The sequence below is a fragment of the Myodes glareolus genome, chromosome 19 (genome assembly GCF_982192425.1).
Source record: "Myodes glareolus chromosome 19, mMyoGla1.1, whole genome shotgun sequence".
NCBI lineage: Eukaryota > Metazoa > Chordata > Mammalia > Rodentia > Cricetidae > Myodes > Myodes glareolus.
Genome location: NC_142044.1, coordinates 64,414,998 through 64,433,943, shown reverse-complemented (window position 1 = coordinate 64,433,943; position 18,946 = coordinate 64,414,998). Strand labels below are relative to the sequence as shown.

The 18,946-nt window shown below is 52.8% G+C and overlaps 1 protein-coding gene across 3 annotated transcripts; it reads right to left on the bottom strand.

The window, feature by feature from the left end:
* Positions 1 to 1,756: 1,756 nt before the first annotated feature.
* Acvrl1 (activin A receptor like type 1) lies at positions 1,757 to 17,651 on the bottom strand. 3 transcript variants are annotated; one of them, XM_087899311.1, is made up of 11 exons: positions 17,634 to 17,651; positions 17,184 to 17,318; positions 12,067 to 12,165; positions 11,239 to 11,490; positions 10,874 to 11,082; positions 10,272 to 10,371; positions 9,458 to 9,604; positions 8,917 to 9,192; positions 8,135 to 8,332; positions 5,334 to 5,464; positions 1,757 to 3,686 (listed from the first exon to the last, which is right to left on the bottom strand). In XM_087899311.1, exons 3-11 carry the CDS (start codon positions 12,128 to 12,130, stop codon positions 3,552 to 3,554), a joined length of 1,512 nt encoding a protein of 503 aa, XP_087755437.1. In that variant the 5' UTR covers positions 12,131 to 12,165; positions 17,184 to 17,318; positions 17,634 to 17,651; the 3' UTR covers positions 1,757 to 3,551. The 3 variants fall into 3 exon arrangements, with proteins under 3 accessions (XP_087755437.1, XP_087755438.1, XP_087755436.1); XM_087899312.1 differs by having other exon boundaries at positions 12,067 to 12,134; XM_087899310.1 differs by lacking the exon at positions 17,634 to 17,651 and having other exon boundaries at positions 12,067 to 12,203.
* Between the last annotated feature and the right edge of the window lie 1,295 nt (positions 17,652 to 18,946).

The following is an 18,946-nucleotide window of genomic DNA, read 5'->3' as shown; positions in this document are numbered from 1 at the left end:
AAATTATATGCAAAGTCAAGAAGTCCTCTGTCTCTATTTCTAGCAAACTGAATGTGGCCCTGGTAGAGGCAGCTTGTTTCAAAAGTCGCCCACCCAGAGCTACCATCAGTGCCAGCCCCGGGACACTGGACTTGGCACCCCCCCTCCCAGTCTACCTCAGGGTGGGGTTTCAAAGTATGATTTTGCCATTTCTTGGGTTACTAATCATTTCTTCATTCGTTTGCAGCCCCGGCTGGCCTCTGAAATTGTGTTGTAGCTGAGGATAAGCTTGAAATTCTGATCTTCCTGCCTCCTCCTCCCAAGTGCTGGAACTGCGTGTGTGCACCACTATGCCTGGCTGAGGGATAAAGCAGAGGAAGCAGGGAACCTTCCTTACAGGCTGGTGTGAGGCAGGACTGTGGGAGGTGGAGCCTGGGAAGAAAAAGAACTGCCCAGGAGGGCCTGGGTACCAAGAGGCCTTGGCAGAGGAAGAGTCGAGCCTCGCGATCCCAGCTATGCTGCAGGGGCACCTCAGCTCGGCATGCTGTGGCATCCTCAATTTTTATATGTAATAAGGAAGTTGGAGACTGGGGTTCCCCGGGGAACTCAGGAAAAAGAAGCAAAGAGCAAAGGACTTAAGGGTTCTCTTTTTCCCAAGGCAGTAATGGGGATGTGCGTGTGCCCAAGGGCTCGGGCCACAGTGGCCTCACAAGGACTTTTCCAGAGCCTGGGGAAGGGTCGGTCCTGCCAGATCCTGCCCAGCCTACATGGAAACCTTGCACTGCCGGTTTCCCACTGCCCTTTTTCCAGTCCTCAACCACACTGTGACCATCTGCTTGCCAGTGGGACCATTGCGCCCTGGAAGGAGAAAAAGGTGGGAACATCCCCATCGTCTAGGGGCTTCTTCCAGAGTCCTCTGGAAAGGTCTTGCCTGGTGTGTGCGAGGAAGGAGGTCCATGACTTCAGTACAGAAGGCTGCGGGGTTTGGGCATAATTATAACAAGGAGCACGCTAACTTGTCAACCGCAGAAGAAACTGGGCACTCTCCCTATTTTCCTGAGAGAGGTTCAATACCCTTTTGTTAGAAAGTTTGTATTTCTGGGCTGGACAGTACCAAAAAGCTCCTTCGGTACCTGTCCTCCATTTTCTATCCCACCCCTCCAGTGGCGTGTCGCTCACAATTTTCCGGGTGGCGAGGGAGGGGGCATGAGGTGTTATCTGAGCAGGGATCGGCTTTCAGGTAAGAGGAGCTTTTCATTCTGGGGGGTGTGGCCTGACTCCACACAAGAGGTAGAGAGCATCTGAGGAGGGAATTAAGAAGGAACTGAACAGGGAGGGGCGGAGCCGCCTCTGAGTAAGGACCCAAAAAGCTCCTTTGCTAGGTGTGGCTTCCAGGCACAGTCCCTACAGCGGAGAAGAGCTGAGCGCACATACGCAAGCACGCACGCTGCGGTGTGGATAGGGAGGAGGGCCTGGGCCTGCTGGGAGGAGCCAGGCGGCTCCGCGAGGCCGGGGGTGGAGTGGGGTGGGTGCGGCCTTGGGCAGCGCGTTGGCCAGCAGAGGGCGACGTGGCTGGCGTGGATCAGATTGCTTCCTACCCTGGAAGAGATCTAAAGTTTGAACCTCAGCGCGGTTCTAGTTCTAGAGCGGTCTTGTCCAAGGGTAATTTGGTGATGTGTGCTTTGGGATCCTCTGCTTCTCGTCCCTTCGGGTTCTCTTTGGACCTCTGCAACTGGACCACTGCGGAGGTACTAGCCTTAGAAGACGTAGCAGAAACTCAGGAGGCAACTAAGTTTTATTCAGGCCCTACTACATGCATGCCACCAGCTAAATGCTCCCATAAACGGTATCTTTAAGTACAGAAAGGTAGGTTCCATCCGTACATCTGCTCTTAGAAGCATTTGGATTTAGCTGTCTCTAGAGAGCCCCTTACTTTTCTATGCCCCCGTCACTCAAACCCTCCTTCAGCTGCTCTCCGCTTAGGATTTCCTAGCCCTGGAAGAGCTGCTGTCTTCAGTTTCTGGCTGTGGAGTCCAAGGAGGAGTTTGTTCCCAAGTCCGGTAGAAATAAAATCCTTCAGTCAGGAACGCGATTCCCTGGCTGCCGTCACCAGAGAATCATCCACTGTGCCCCACTGGTCTGGGAAACGCTGGTCTACTTTCTGTTTTCATATAGTTTCACTTCCTGGTTCTCCTTGGTCCTTGTTCATTGCTGAGGCAGGCTTGAGAAAAACGGCGATGGGAGGACATACAACAGAGACACTCGTGGGGAGTGTGTGTGTGTGTGTGTGTGTGTGTGTGTGTGTAGGCCAGCTAGGCCAGGTCTTCCTAAGATTGAGGATGATCTTGCCTCTTGCCTGAGCCCCACCCTCCCCTCCTTAAGCCTTGCTGTAAGCCACTTCTCTTCAGTCTGGCCGCCCAGGCTTCAGTTGCCCTCGTCAGCACATGAGTGTATACCCCTCCATTTCTAAATGCCAAGCTTTTGGTGTTGTTCTAGGCCAAGTTCTCCTGAGGTACACTTTCTGGGGCCTGGAGTCAAGGCCAGGAGGGAGCAGAACCCTGGTAACCGGAGGCTTCTTGACAGGAGACAAATTTCTTTTCAGTCTTGGAAACCACTCCTGAGCCCTGGGACAAAGAAGGCCAAGCCACAGAGGGAGTCAGAGGGTCCGGTGCTGCCTGAGTCCCAGGGTGGCCACAGCTGCAGGAAAGAACTGGGGTTTGGAGAGCGGACTAGGAGATGCCTTAGGTTGTCCTGGACTCAGAGTTATTACAAACCCCAGCTTGAGGCAAACGACTGGGGAGGGACACAGGAGCAGTTGGTGAGTGATGGACTGAGCTTTCATGCATGCTGAGCTTCAGGAAAATCGGGGTCAGAGACGCCTCAAAGAACACCCGGGCCAAATCTAAGATCTTAAGACAGCCAGGTCCCTCTCCTATTGAACAGAGCAATGCTGGCTCTCCTCCACCAATTTCGATCTTCCTTCTCCTCAGAAGACCCTTGGATTTTGATACCCTCACAAGTCAGCTGGGATGGTAAGGGGACAGAGGGTGGCAGGATCAGGCGCCACCTCACCTGAGAGACTGGCATTCACTAGTCTAGTCAGGAAAGGCATCATTGAAGTGATAAAAACCCACAGTGAGAAACTGAGGCCGCTGCGTCTCTTCCGCTGGGCCCTGTCACGATGGAGTGTCTGCTGAAGCTGGACTGCTCTGTGCCATCCTGGCAGCTCCGGTGGGGCAGTAAGGCTGACCAAGGGTAGGAGAGATTGCAAGCCCAGGATTTGAGCCCGGGGTTCTCTGGCTTGGCTACCCTGCCCTGGGAGTGGCAGGGGTGTACCCTGCTGACTTTGGGGATGGGAAGTCCAGCCAGGCGTCAGAGAGCCCGCCACTTTGAGCAGGCCAGACAGAGGCAGATCGGATTTCAGCCCAGTTGTATTTTTGACTGGATGGGCTGGGGGCCAAGCTGGGCAGGCACACACAGGGCAGCGTGCACACTTGCACTACCTCTACCCAGATAGGGTTCATCTTCTGCCCCACCACACGCTTCAGGTGAAGGAGTCCAGCGACCCTAGGCTAGTGAATCACTTTGGGCTTCTCTGGGTTGTGGCTGAGCTTCTGTAAAGTCTTCTTGATGCGTAGCGCGGTGAGGCGAGCAGAGGGGTTGGGGTACCAGCATTCCCGCATCATCTGGGCCAGCCCGGAGAGGACCTGGGGGGTGAGAGACAGGCAGAGGAGTCGGGAAGATGGAAAGGAGGCAGAGGGTGAGGAAGCAATGGCTCAGTGTGGGAGACATAGCAGGAGAAAGGCCAGGCCAGGAGGGAGAAAGGCAAGAAACGAAAGAGAATAGAAGGGAGAGGCAAGGGTGAGGAGGGGAGGATAAATGGAAAAAGAAAGATGGAGAGCGAGAAAGAAGGCAGCAGCAAGCCAGCAGGAGAGCCCACCCTGGAGAACAGCCTCTGCAGCCCCAGACCTGGTGCACAGGGTTCCGGGACCCAGAGTGTGGCAAGGGTGGGCATTGCCCCGAAAGTGCCTCTGTCCAGGAAGGAGCCTATCCCAAGAAGTTCAGTGGCCCTTGGATGTGGCAGCCTGTCTTCTCTGGCTCCTGAGAGTGAGTATGTGCGTGTGCACAGGAATGCATCTATGTGGCCTCTTGTGTATACATGCATATGTTTATTATCTTTCAGTAAAAATTCACTGAGTGCATCCAGTTACTAAAGTGGAAATATTAGAGTGAGAAGTAGGAGGGGCTTCTTGAAAGGAGCGGGTGGGGGGGTAAGAGAGGAGAATGAGGTGGATGTAGTCAAAACACATTATGTTTGCATGAAATTGAAAGGAGAAATTTATTTTGAGCTTTGTTGCTGTTTTTCAAGACAGGGTTTCTTTGTATAGCCTGTAGACCAGGCTGGCCTTGAACTCACAGAAATCCACCTGCCTCTGCCACCTGAGTGCTGGGATTAAGGCCTATGCTGCTGCTACACCCAGCTCTTTTTTTTTTTAAGATTTATTTATTATGTATACAGTGTTCTGCCTGCATACCAGAAGAGGGCACCAGATCTCATGATAGAGGTTTGTGAACCACCATGTGGTTGCTGGGAATTGAACTCAGGACCTCTAGGACAGCAGCCAGTGTTCTTAACTGCTGAGCCATCTCTCCAGCCCCACACCCAGCTCTTAAAGAGATTTTTAAAGGGCTACATAGTAAGACCCCTGTCTCAAAAAAAAAAAAAAAAAAGAAAAGAAAAAAAGAAAAAAAGGAAAGCTAAAAAACAGAATTTTTGTCCTCATGGTACCAAGAGTCTGCCTAGATGTGTATGTGTGTACATGTCTGAGAGTGAGTATTTAGAAGCATTTATACTATGTTATACTATATTTTATTATATTACATATATGTGTATATATGTAATGCATGTTTTTTTTTAATTTTTATGATTTATTTATCTTTTATTTTATGTGCATTGGTGTGAAAGTGTCAGATCCCCTGGAACTGGATTTTCAGACAGTTGTGAGCTGCCATGTGGGTGCTGGGAATTGAACCCAGGTCCTCTGGAAGAGCAGTCAGTGCTCTCAACCGCTGAGCCATCTCTCCAGCCCCCTGTAATGCATGTTTTTATATATACTTGTAGTGCTTTGTGTAAGTGTGAAATATCTTGAAAAAAAATCAAAATGAACAAGAAAAACCTGATAGGAGAAATTTAGCAGCAACCCTCTAATTCTCATGGGTAAGGAAAAAGGTTCTAAAAAAACCTTCTATCCAGGAAGCCCAGAATCCTGAATCCAGAAATCCCAGCTGAGAATCAACCCACCCCAGGCCAATCCCAGCCCAGCTGCAGCCCATCCCCCCAACAGAGGCCTTACCGGATCTGCAGCCAGCCGGTTAGGAATGGTGGGGGTCTGCTGGTCAACACACACCACCTTTTTCATGTCTTCAAAGCTGGGGTCATTAGGTACCATGTCATAGAAGGGTGGCCTGTAATCCTCCACAATGCCTGGGGTTCAAGGGGATAGTGGGATCACTTGGAACTTAAGGAGACCAGAGAGCACCCAAGGGAAAACTGCCTGGTCTCTGCCCCAAGGGACCTGGAGTTAAACCATATTGCTTGCTAAAGGTCCAATCCTACAATGTAACAATTGTAGGCATAGCACAGAATTACTATGTATTTTGTTCTTCCCAGGTGGTGTTTGCCTTAATAAGCACATGACACACTTTCCCAGTAGTCCTCCTGGTGCTGTGCGTGTCCTGGATGAAGAGACTCAGGCTGAGAAGCACTGGACACAGGCTGCCTAGCCAGTCACAGCAGACTCAGGACTTATAACCCATCTTAGCTTCCTAGGCAGGATCTCATTTCCATCGTCCCAACCTGTCTTCCATCCTGAACCTGGGTAGCCTGGGTACCACTCCCTGACTGGTGATACTAACAGCTGGTATTCCAGAGCACTTCCTGTGTGCCAGGCAGGGTCCTTGGTGCTGAGCATGGACCTCACAGCAGCCTATAGGGACTGTAGCACTGTAGTTCTCCTCATTAGCCAGACCAGAAGCTCTAAAGACAGACTCGTCTCTAAGGATCGACTGAAGGTCAAAATCCAACACCAAATCTCATGCTTCTGACCTCTCAGCTACATCTATGGTAGGACTGGAACAGGGACAAAGGACAGAAAAGACACCCCTCCTAAGAGGAAATGATTTATTCCCTGGTCCATAGCATCTACTCTACTCCCTATCAGGGAAGGCTCATCCCTCTGCAGACCCCACAGCCAGCAGTGTCCCCACCCCGTCTTATCCCAAGGGTACCAAAACAGGAGCCCTTTTGAAAGGTATGCCTGTGGGGTCAGAGACAGTCCCATGCCTCTTCCCGCTTCCCAACCCCAGGCTGCTTTTGTGACCATGTAGGCCACAACTTCAATGAAGCCTTCCCCAGCTGTTCTCCCCATGGCGGTCTTCCAGGCCGCCCCTGTGCCACTGGCGCCCTAATCAGTGATTTGCAGAGGCCTGAGCGTGTCTAATGAGCCTTTAATCAGTGCCGGGGCTGACACCAGATTACAGTGTTTATAATGCGCTCGGAGTCTGTGTGGGGCTGACGGAGCTTCCCCTCCGCCCAGGGAGCCCAAGGCCGATCCACCAGTCCTTCCTTTCCTGCCAGTAGCCAGGCCCAAGAGTTCTTTGGTTTCATTGAGGTGCCCCTTCTCTAGCTCCAGCCTCACATAGCTGACTCTAGCGGTTCATGCCCAGGGACTGGAACCCTGGAGACCCTCGGAGAGTGGTGACACATGGGTCTCTGCTATCCACGGGTGACCACTGAGGAAAAATGAAGTTGCAAAAGGCTGGCTCCTGGTGGATGCCCAGGAAATGAGAGCATCTCTGCTCCCAAGGGGCAGAGCTCTAGTCCGGCCCAGGGACTGTCCTAATCTTTCAGGACTCCTGGCAACCGTTGTCATGGACAGCCTCCAGGAAAGCTAACCTTGCAGTAGTCAGCCTGTGGTCCTCCATCTACCCCGAGACTGAGAGGCCATCAACCCGGGCTGCACAGGGCAGCAGCATAGGACGAGGGCTCTTGTCAGCCTTTCCCAGTTAAGGTCTCCCATGGCAATCAACTGTTGTATGAGGCTGCAAGAGGCAGGCAGCACAGATACCGGATAGCTCACGTGTGAACAAAGAAGTCAAAGAATTAAGGGTCAACATTTCATTGTCACATGACAGAGGACACTGGCCCAGAGTCAGGTGGCCTGGTTAAGTCCTGATGCTGCCTCTAGCCAGCTAGAACCCCGCCTCTTAGACTCTTCTTTTATAAAATGGAATAATATCACGTAGGTGCTTTTTCACGATAACCACTAATACTTAGCTCTAGGCACTGTTTGCTTTTTTGCTTCTTTCATTCTTTTTTATTTTTATTTCTTTTTTATTTTTGTCAGGGTCTCTCTGTAGTCCTGGATAATCTGAAATTCACTATTTATATAGACCTGCTGGCCTTGAACTTGGGGCAATTCTTCTGCTTCCTGAGTACTGAGATTATAAGTGTGGGCCACTAAGTCCAGCTTCTAGATATTGTTCTAAATACTTAATTTTGATCATCTCTGTGACTGAAGCTATTTTTTTTAAATTCTAATTCCACATACAAACAGGCTAAAAATACTCACTGTCATAACGAAAACTGTAATTGAACCTAGCAATCCGACCGACCAATGCCAACTCCTACCAAACAGGAGACTTCATTAAGACAACACCTTCAGAGTATGCGTCGTGGCACATAACTAAGTCAATAAATGCTAGCTTAGCTGCTTCCCTGCCCCTACCCACGCTCAGTATCAAAACCAATGGCCTTGAACACGTCAGGCAAGCATTCTACCACTGAGTTGTATCCTCAGCTCTGAATACTTATGGGGTTTTTGTTTATTTATTTGTTTCTAACTCAAGACTTCAAGGGCAGATCCACACCCTCACAGGCTCAGAGGAACCTTAAAAGTCCATCTGTGCTGCACTGGCTGATAAGTAGAAGTGAGGGAATGCTGGGAGAGCTAGTCTCAAACCCTCAGGTCACAGGCACCAGCCCCCCACTTCCCACCCTCCACCCCCACCCATAAGGAAACCCAGTCTCTATCTATTACACACACACACACACACACGTGCACACGCGCGCGTGCTGCATGCGGTGGTCCCTCACCATTGATGATGGTCCGCCGGGCGATCTCCCACAGCACTAGGCCAAAGGCCCAAACGTCCGTCCACTTGTATGACTCAAAGCAGTCTGTTCGGATCTGTTCATCCAGCACCTCAGGTGCCATGTACCTCTTGGTCCCCACTCGGGGGTTGTTGCCAATGTCCAGGTAGTCACTACCCTGGGAGTGCATCACAGCCAGTCCTGTGGGTATTTGGCTTGTCAGTCCTCCAGGGCACCCACAGAGGACGGCCACTCCCATCCAGGGGAGCCCAGGCTAGAGTCAGATACAGTGAGGACAGAAACAGACACAGAGGGGCAAGGCAATGGAGACCTGTCCTGAGACAGCCTGGAATACAGACGGGGCCAGAGGGGAACTTCTGTCCCACGTACACTTTGCTTTATACCATTCTTAAGGTTCCCAAGAACTCAAAGGCAAAGTAGGCATTATGATGCCCATTTCACATCCTAGAACTTCCAGGCAGGAGAAGTCAGAGTGAGATGTTCCTGCCTCCCAGTTCCCTTTCTGGAAGTAGAGTAAATGGCGGAGGAGTCTGGGCTGGAAACAATTTGTTTGTTTTGAGACAGGGTTTCTCTGTCCTGGATCTCACTCTGTAGACCAGGCTAGCCTCTAACTCAGAGATCCCTCTGCCTCTGCCTCTGCCTCCTGAGTGCCCCGGCTTGGAAACAGGTTTTAAAGCGCTAATTCTCTCCTCGACAGAAATAGGCAGAACTGAACATATGAGCCCCACCCACCTGTGAGGTTCCACCCCTCCAGTCCTGCTCACCCAGGTCTGCAATGCAACATTGCAAGTTGCTCTTGACCAGCACATTGCGGCTCTTGAGGTCACGATGGGCGATGGCTGGTTTGCCTTGAGTGCCAAAGATCTCTACGTGCAGGTGTGCCAGGCCACAGGCCGCAGACACGGCTAGCCTCAGGGCCAACTGGGGCTCCAGCGTCTGCCTCTGCAGAAAGTCATAGAGGGAGCCGTGCTCATGGTAGTGGGTGATGAGCCACAGCTGTGTGCTCGAATTGCGTGAGGTCATGTCAGAGGCGATGAAGCCTGTAGGTAAAAGGGTGTGATTGTGATTCTGTCAAAGCACCGAGGAGGAAGGAGTGGCAGGGGTGGTGAGGGGAAAGCTAAGGCTGAGGGGCTCAGAAGGGGAAGGGCAGAGGCTGATGACATGGCTGGAGTCAGAGGTTAAAGGTTGAAGGGTTTTGGGAGTCACTCAGGGTTAGACCAATGCCCAGCATTCTGTCTATTCCGGTCCTGAGCTAAGGGACTTGGGACACCTAGGCCTGGAATAGCAGACGTGTCCCCTCCTTGCCTAGGATGTTGTCGTGCCTAAGCAGAACTGTGTTGTAGATCTCTGTCTCCCGGAACCAGGACTGTTCATCCCGTGAGGAGAAGATCTTGACCGCCACACTCTCTCCGTGCCATGAACCCCGCCACACCTCGCCATATCGGCCCTTTCCTAAGCCAAGGGAAGAGCAAGGGTCACACAACGGTCCAACTCCGAATGCTACAAAGACACCTTCTGCAAATCCTGAATTTATTTTTTGACTTTTTTTTTTTCAGACAAGTTCTCATTGTGTGTCACTGGCCAACTTCGAACTTGCCACATAGACCAGGCTTGAACTCACAGAAATCTGCCTGCCTTTGCCTCCTAAGTGCTGGGATTAAAGGCGTGTGCCACCACACCTAGTTTTTAAACTTTTTAAAATTACATTTATTTATTTGTGTTGTGTGCATGTGTTTAATGCACACAGGCTAGGATCACATGTGTAAGTCAAAGGACAACCATGGAAGACGGTTCTCTCCTTTCACCAAGTACATACCAGGGGTTAGACTTAGGTCCTCAGGCTTGGTAGCACGCTTTACCTTCTGAGCTATCCTGCTCTCCCCAAACCCGAATTTCTACATAACTTAATCCACATCCTGCCCCAGATTTGAGCTACCCTTAGGTTGTTATAACTGTCCTTGCAGAAGAACCTAACCTGGATCCGTAACCAACCTGTGTCCTGCCCAGTGGAATCCCTTATTCCAGCCCAGGCTGGCCCTACTTGTGATCCTGGAGGCCAAGAGCTTCCTGACTCTCCAGGGTTACCGGACCCTTTAGTCCCTGGCTACTCATTGCTTACCCACACACTCCACCAGTGCGACCTGCCGGGCTACTGTCCTCTGCACCAGGAAGGGGAGTCCCGAGCCACTGCCCGTGGTGCAGTCGCTGTCCAGGAAGTCCTAGGAGTACCAAGTAGCCACTGAGTGGCTGCCCATCAGCCACAGCCCCTTCTCCACTCCCTACCTCTGTCCCACTGAGTGGCTGCCCATCAGCCACAGCCCCTTCTCCACTCCCTACCTCTGTCCCACTGAGTGGCTGCCCATCAGCCACAGCCCCTTCTTCACTCCCTACCTCTGTCCCACTGAGTGGCTGCCCATCAGCCACAGCCCCTTCTCCACTCCCTACCTCTGTCCCACTGAGTGGCTGCCCATCAGCCACAGCCCCTTCTCCACTCCCTACCTCTGTCCCACTGAGTGGCTGCCCATCAGCCACAGCCCCTTCTCCACTCCCTACCTCTGTCCCACTGAGTGGCTGCCCATCAGCCACAGCCCCTTCTCCACTCCCTACCTCTGTCCCACTGTTGAGCCACTGTTTCTCACTGCGGTCTTTGGTGACCCCCCAATACTGGTGCTCCTTTTTCCATACCCACCCTCCAGATCCCAGGTTGTCCCAGGTCCATACCCCCAACATGCTGTCTCCCTGTTCGGACGCCTTCAGGATGAGGCTGGACTCGCCCAGGTCACTGTGCAGACCCTGCTGCTTCTCCTGCCTTCGCCGGACGTGCCACAAGCCCAGAGCACCCAAGGCCACCAGGACTAGCAAGGCCAGCACGGGACCCAAGATCAAAAGCAGGTAGGGATCTTTTGGCTCCTCCGAAGGAGTTTGGGTGGCTGGGGAGAGAGGGATATTGAGTCCCAGCTCCACCAGGCCAGTTCTCTTGACCCCGAGCCAGGTCACTCTGACAGTTAGACCTCCACATCCCACCTCCCCACGCCCTCTTGGATGCGGGAAAGCGGCAGAGCGGCAGAGCCACTCACTGGACATACCCTCCAGCTCCAAGGACACATTGTGGTTGCAGAAGGATCGATAGCAGCAGTGGTGATTGAAAGACTCTGTCGGGCGTCCCAAACAGAGTTCCTCGTTTATGTTCCCGCAGCCCCGAGAGACCTGCGGGTGCCCTCCCTGTTCGCGGACCAGCACCACTGTGCACCATGCACCCTGGCAGGTTGGTTTCTTGCAGTGTGGGCTCTCACAAGTGCAGTTCACCAGTCGATCCCTGGAGGCCTTTACCACACCTCCTGGAAGACACAAGAGAAATCTAGCTACTTCCTCCTACTGTCCTGTCCCTTCTGGTCTCAGGCAAGCACTCAGGACTTGGTCTTGAATGCCACCTACTCGCTGTCCTTCTCTAGGAGCCGTACCCCAGCTACACAGGCAGTGGAGACTGTGAGAAGCCTGCTGTGGTCTACTGCCTGTGACGGGATCTCTTCTCCCTACTGCAGGTCCTGCTCTGGTCCCGGACTCCCCCTGTTCACACCGCTACTGCCTCCACCCAAGATGTAGGTTCTACCCTGCAAGGAACTTCAGCCCACAAGTCAGTATCATCAAGATAAAGAGGCGACTGGAGCTGGCGAACAGGTCTATAGGAGTCACCATCTACCCTCCTGCCAGACTCCTGGGGGACTAGCCCATAGGAGTCATCGTCTACCCTCCTGCTAGGCTCTGGGGGACTAGTCTATAGGAGTCACCCTCTGTCCTCCTGCTAGGCTCCTGTTCTCAGCTCCTCAGATCCAGCCCCAGTCAAAGCTGAGCTGAGCCCAGATGGCCTTCCTCCATTCAGGTCCCTGTTTCCACACTGCCCCTCCCATACTCACCCTTGGTTAGGCCCAAGGCCACCAGCAGCATCAGAAGGCCCTTTCTGGGGATCTCTGAGGTCATGGTCCTTGGAGATAGGAGGAGAGATGCGGTGAGGTCTGTGAAATGTGACAGCCGTGGTGACCAAGGTACCCTCCTACCAGGAGGAAATCACTGGGAGTATTTCTGGGGGGAGGCAGGGAAGCCACCTCCCCACTCCTACGTCTGACTTTAGGGCGGGGCCTGCAAGGGAAGTCCTGCTTCACTTCCCCATGGAAACCATCTGTTGGGGGTGAAGGGTGGAGAGCCAGAGGGCATCCCGGCTCTGTGCCCCACTGCTGAGTTCTGACAGGAGCAGGCTGGGGGTGGCAGCAGCGGAGGGTCACAGCTACAATGGGAAGAACATGTCTCTCCTCGCTCCCCTCTGTCCTCTGCCATTTGCCAACCGCTCCAGTCTCCACCCCTGCCCACCCTTTCCCAGTGCCCCCCACCCCCATGCCTGGCTGCTTCAAACATAAACAGGCTCCTGTCTTCACTTCCTGCCATTCAGGGTCCCGCCAGGCCGGCAACAGGAATCAAGATTGTTTAGATTGAAGTCTGGATAGGACGGGCTGGAGTCACGCACAGCAGGGAGCCCAGGGCAGGCACGGGATCTAAAGGGGGCACCTGGAGCCGGGACCTTACAAACCACCAACCCCAGCTCCAGTTTTATGATCTTTTAAAGTTTCATTCATTATTATTGTGTCTGTGTTTAAGGGCCCCCCGTGCCAAGGCACAAGTGTGGAGATCAGAGGGCAATTCTGTGGAGTTGGTTCTCTCCTCCTGCCTTTACATGGGTTTTGTCACCAAGTTTACCTGGCAAGCATCATCGCCTCCTTAGCCACCTCTTTGTTCCACTTCCCTCCCAGCTCTGGTTTTAGAGGAGGGAGTCAGGCTTCTCCAGGGGAGGAGACTGGCCAGGCTCCACTAGAATTGTCTTGCAGTAACAAGAGTCGAACAGGAGTCTAGAACCCCTCCACCACTGTTCCTTCTTCCCTGGGTCCTGAGTCAGTGGTGGCAGCCCCTGCCTGCATCCCCAGGCTTGTAGCAGCCATGCACAGCCTGCCTATGTCTAGGTGGAAAGAGTCTGTTCCCCCTCAGAGCCGCCTGGCCCCTCTTCTCTCTTTTGTCCTGGGAAAGGGTGTGGGAAGAGTCAGTGGTAATGGGAAGTGAAACACACTTGGGCCTTGCGAAGTCGCCTGGTGTTTGACGCTTCAGAAGTTGGATGAGCACTGGGGAGAAGGGTATTCTGGTGCATGAATGAAACTCAGGACCCAAATCAACTAGGACTTTAGGAGCTGTACCAGCCTTCACTTCACCAAGCTTCCCGGACCAGAGGGTAGGTGCTGAGGCTGCGCAAGAAGGGCAGAAGTCAAAACACAGACTGTCTGAATGGCAGATGTACAGGTTGAATCTCCAACTAGGGGAGCTAACACATGGAGTGATTTACGATAAAACATGAGAAGGGCCGGACATACGTGTCCTGTGATGTGTCATGAGAAGGGCTGAACATATGTGTCCTTATGATGTGTCATGAGAAGTACTGGACATAACATGTCCTGTGATATGACAGGAGAAGGGCTGGGCATACAGTCACATAGACCACAGAGGCCTGTGTTCTAATCTTGGTACCAAACGAAGATCCAAGATGCTGAGGCTTTGGGAGCAGGATGTCTAGGGTCAGGCTGGGGGGCTTGGTGGGTCTTTCTGGCTAGTGGCAGCCCTGGCCTTCCTGCCTGGGTTTCCTCTGCTCCAGAGGCCCGGTCTGGGGGAGGAAATAGAGACCTGGACTGCAGCAGCTGTGTCCCAGCCTCTGCCTGACCTCTTGCCTATTGCCCTAGCGAGAAGCCAGTTAGGATTCTGATAAGCACTCTGCAGGGGTCCTGAGGATAAATGCTGAGGGCCTGTCCTGAGGCCATGGGCAGGAAGCCATTGGTGGCAGACTTCACCTGCCCAGAAAGTAGCTAAGGAGAGACCATGAGGTGGGAACTGGCAAGCAACAGGACATCCTTCTGGGACATGCTACCAGACTTCTGCCTCCCTAACTGCCACCATGTACCCCTTGCCACTCTACTGCATATCAGAACTTTATGCAGGGGGTTAACTATGTAGATCCTTTAGTCTGTCACCCAGTCTGTCTGAGATCAGCAAGAAATGTCCTTTGAGCAGGGTACAGTGGTAATGTGCCTGCGATCCAACACTCTGAAGGCTGCGGCAGGAGAACGGGGAATGCCAAATGAAGAGTTAAGATGCTGAGGCCGGCCTCAGTTACATAACAAGACAGGACTCCAAAATTCAAGAAAGAAGGGGATAAATAAATAAATAAAAGCATGTATTTGTAAACAGTTCCTCAGGGAATTCTGAGCCATCTGGGATCAGATGCACCAGGTTTAGAGAAAGATGTCTGGCATAGAGCCAAACCTGTCTCCTTTGCTTTCATTCATTCCACACTGCTGGGTGGGTGAACAGGGGCCACAGAGGAAGGGACCCTTAGTTCCTTCTAGGTGTCTCCCCATCTCTCTGGGAAGAAAGCGAGTAACCCAAGACTAGGGACTTGGTAATGCTGCTGTGTGAGGGTAAGCGTGGGTGTGGGAGAAAAGAACGTGCTCTAAACATTAGCAGTTTAGGGGAAGGTTGGCCGTCATGTGGAAGCCACTCCTGGTCCAGCCCTGGGAATGCGATAACACGGATCCAGTCCCATCTTGGGTTAAGAATGGGGCAGGGGCATAATCTGGATCTTAGGGTTCTCTTTAACTCCTTAGCAAAATTGCATAAAAGACATGTGGACAGAAGAAACACTGCTGCTGTTGGCCAGAAATCACAAGTGTCAGGCGACTTTCAGACATTAACTTAAGGCAGGGAAATCATGGCAGGCAAAGGGCTCTGGTTCTTACTCTGCGGGCACTGAGCTCTCGCGGGTTGTCTCTGCGGAGCCTCACAGCTCTCCTACAGGAAGTGGGTGCTGAACATGACTGGGCAAACATGAGTGGTGGACAGCAAGTCCTTCCTCAATCATTGCTCTTTCTATCTGTCTGGAGTTAGGTGAGCCCAGGACAAAGGTATCTCCGGTCTCAGCAGACATTAGCAATCTGTCCCCCTGGTGTCATTGACTGGTGCTCTCCTAGGCTTTCATTGCGTACTGTTGTCATGGCCCAGAAACTGTCTGTTCTTTGCCAATTTCTCAGTGTTTGAGCCTCAGGTGTGTGCCTGGATGGTGGCTGTCAACCTTTTTCCTGCTTCCACCAGCAGCAGGACTCTCCCACACTGGTTGTCCCAAGGCAGAAAAGTGCTGTGAGGAGCTCAACTGTCTTCCACACTCAGCACTCACTGGGCCTCACAGACCCAGCGTTCAGATGGCTGCCTTCAGCATTTGCCTGCATGGTCTATCAACACGATGGTGGTGGGCTATAGCAGAATAAGCCTGGGTTTTAGAGTCTTAGGCATCTGCAAAGTGGTATAGTGCAATGGTTCCCCCTCATCTGAAGTAAGGCATCCCCAAACCACACTGACAGGGCCAAACTGCACGTCCTGTTCCTCTCTACTCATAACAAACCCATACTAAAGTTTAGCTTGTATGTTGACCACGGAAGACATTAATACTAATAAGAAAATACTTTGTCCTTTAACTTAAAGGAAGCACCTTTAGCTTCTCCTTGGTGTATCTGAGCCGTCAGCGTCACTGTGCTTGCGCTTTGGGCCGTTAAGTGAAACAAAGGTTACTTGATCATAAGCACAGCGATACACAGCCAACCTGACAACGCTGACAGCTACTAGGTGACTAACAGGCAGGTAACACACACAGCATGAATCCATAGACAAAGAGATGATTCATATGACCGATGAGACGGGGACAATAACGAGATCTCACGACACTCTGGAGACAGTGTAGATTTAAACCTTAAAAACCCCTGATTTCTGGAAGCTCCTGCGAACTATTTTCACACCGCAGCTGACTGTCAGTGACTGAAATCCCCAGCAGGGAGACTGCAGATAGAGGAGCCTCCTGTGGACACTCTGGCTGACCAAGCCTCCACTGCCTTCAGCTAAGGGGTTGGCACAAGATCTTGTGCCATTCCCAGGCAAATGCAGAAGTGTAACTTGGCAGTATGTGAAGTGGCGTGAAAGATGCACTTGGTGTTACTGAAGCTCAACCATCGTCGGGTGTGGTGGCACAGTCCAGCGCTCAAGGGCCTCCTGAGGCAGGAGGATGGAGAATCTGAGGCCAGTTCTGTCTCAGAAAGAACAAACCAGCCATGATGTCTCCTGGTCTCATTGACCAAAGCCTGAAGCAGGCTTCTCTTCTACAAGCTGGGTACAACGATCACCTATGGTACATAGAGTACTACATGCTACATAGAAAACTACACGCTACATAGAAGGATAATTGAGAAGGTAGGTAGGGGACAAAGAGAGTGGGGGGGGGACAGAGAGGACAGACCCTGGCTCGCACTGAGGCCGCTCATAAACAGAGGAGTATGCCTAAGAAAGCTGCCAGCCTGAGCAGGCCTCTCCAGGATGGATCCCAGCCTGGGGGAAAGGCTGGATTCCCTTTCGCCTGGATGTAAAAGACACCCACGGTAGGGGAAATTTATGACCTTCTAGGGTTAAAGGTGAGATTTGGGATATGGCCTTGTAATGACAAGTTCCTTAAGCAAGAGCTGGTCTGGAAAACGTGAGGAGTTTCACGGCATGGGGAAGTCACCTCTAGGTCAATCCAGCACCCTGGAGGGGCATGGGAGCTCCGGAGGGGAAGAATCCTTCGGCCCATTTTATTTTCTCAGATAAGTGTAGAAGAGAGAGTTAAGTGAATGGATCAGAACTGGGTAAGGAAAGCTAAAGGCCTCAGGACACCTAGCAAGAGTAAATGTTTTTGATTCCCCATCCGAATTTGTCCAGCTCCCTTCCATTCTCAGGTGGGGTAACAGGCAGGTGTGTGTCCACAACCCAGGGTCTGCTGGCTCTCTTATTCAGGTAAGACTGAGCCTTCCTCGCACGAATCTCAGAGATCTCTGAGAGGTCGCTGAGATCTGCGCGAAGGAAAAGTCCACTGAGACCAGGGATGGGTCACCCTGTGCGGCCCAACGCGACCTCGACTCACCTTTGGAAGGTGCGGCAGGACCCCCGTCTCTCCTCCCCAGAGGCGGCTGGGATCTCACGTCCAGAGCCGGTCTGGAGTCGGGAAAAGGCTCAGTCCGCGCAGCTAGCGCGGCGGCCTCCCGGGACTGGGAAGGGGCTGGAGCAAAAATGTTTCTTATTCTAGCTTCTTCCTGCCTGGCCCGGCTCCACCACTCCCTCCTAATAACCCGTTTCCTATTGCCCAGCACGCCTCCCGGCCGCAGGGCCTGGCGCTCCAGAGGGATGCAGACCTCAGTGCGGCCGCCCCAGCACCCCCCCGCCCCGAACTCGGGTCTTGGGGTCCCGTGGGTCCTGGGCAGGCCCGCGGGGACCCAGCCGATAGCCGAGGCATCAGCCTGGGCTCCTAGAGGGGAGGAGGGTAGCGCTCACCGAGAGGCAGAAACCTCGATTCCACAAACCTGTCCTCACCTACCTCACTCCAGGTTCTCAGGGAACAGCGCAGTGAGAGCTGAGTTTGGACTGGGAGGGTTTAGTCAGTTGGCTCCGCCCTTTGGGACTTCCCAGTAAGCCTAAATCTTTCTGCCTCCAAGCTCCTGCCCCTTCACCCTTACTACTTTTGTTCCCTTCCCTCTTCTGCAGTTCTGTTCATCAACGTTCAGCCGAGGGCTAAAGAGGTCCAGATTGGTCCAGATGGTCTTAGTCTCATCCTAGCCCCCGAGGGCTTGGCAGTTGCGCTCTCCATCAGTGAAGGCCAGAATGGAGCTAGAGGTTGCTTTGGAGTTTCTGTCCATTTGGGGTAGGAATGCAACCACGAGATACGGGGGTGAGGGTGCCACCAGATGGACTTTAGAACTTTGGGCATGGAGCCTCCTGAGGCTGGGACATGCAGCTGGGGTGCGGGACAGAAGGACTCGGTGTCGGTGATAACAGTCTTCTTCCTAACCCCGCTGCACAGGCTGGGACTGTGGGGAAGTCTAGGCCTTCCGTGGCAGGACCTGAGCTTTATTCTTAGCCTTGTGAGCGTCCACCCCGACTCTGAAGTACATCCACCGACTGAGAATCCAGGCTAGTTGCTGAGACCCTAGGAACACCTCCAGGGCCCCATGTGTTAATGAACATGGTACACAGGGGACAATCTTACAAACAAAAAAGATGGTGCCTATCTCGGTTCCTTAGTCTGAGCCTCTGGTAGGAGTAGAGGCTGGGGGGAGACGATCTCAGACTCTTTCTCTGCTGAACCCTCATCCTCATACCCTGCAGCAGCTTCTTGGGTTGTGAGTCTCTTGAATTTCCAGAGCCCCAGCAAAGAGAGTTTCAGCCTCAGGACAGACTGCATGCAGCCAGAAGGAATACTATGGTTACAGTCTCTGTTTCCACGTTGAAGAGGCCACTTTGTTACTCTCTGTTAGCTGTGGAATGGAAGCCTGGCTACACCGCAGTCTTCACACTGGCTCTTCCTCCTGCCTGCTAGGGCTTTGGACCGCCCTCTCTCACTCTCCAGCCTGTGTGTCTCTCTCTGTCTTAAGGAGTGGGAGTGAGGGCTCTGGGACAGGACCCATGGGACCTCTGTAGCCCAAGTCCAAGGCCTGGCTGCTTGGGAAGGCGGAGCCAGGAGGTCATGGGTGAGGTCAAGAGCTCCACAGTGACTGCCTAGTGTCAGTGGGGTGGGAGGGTTTCTGTGGCCAGGCCTGGGAAGTAGAAGGGAGAGAAGCAGATTTAGGAGGTAGGAGGGAAGGTGTGGTTAGGGGTGGCATCTCCCCCTCCTCTCAAACTTTGGACCCTGGC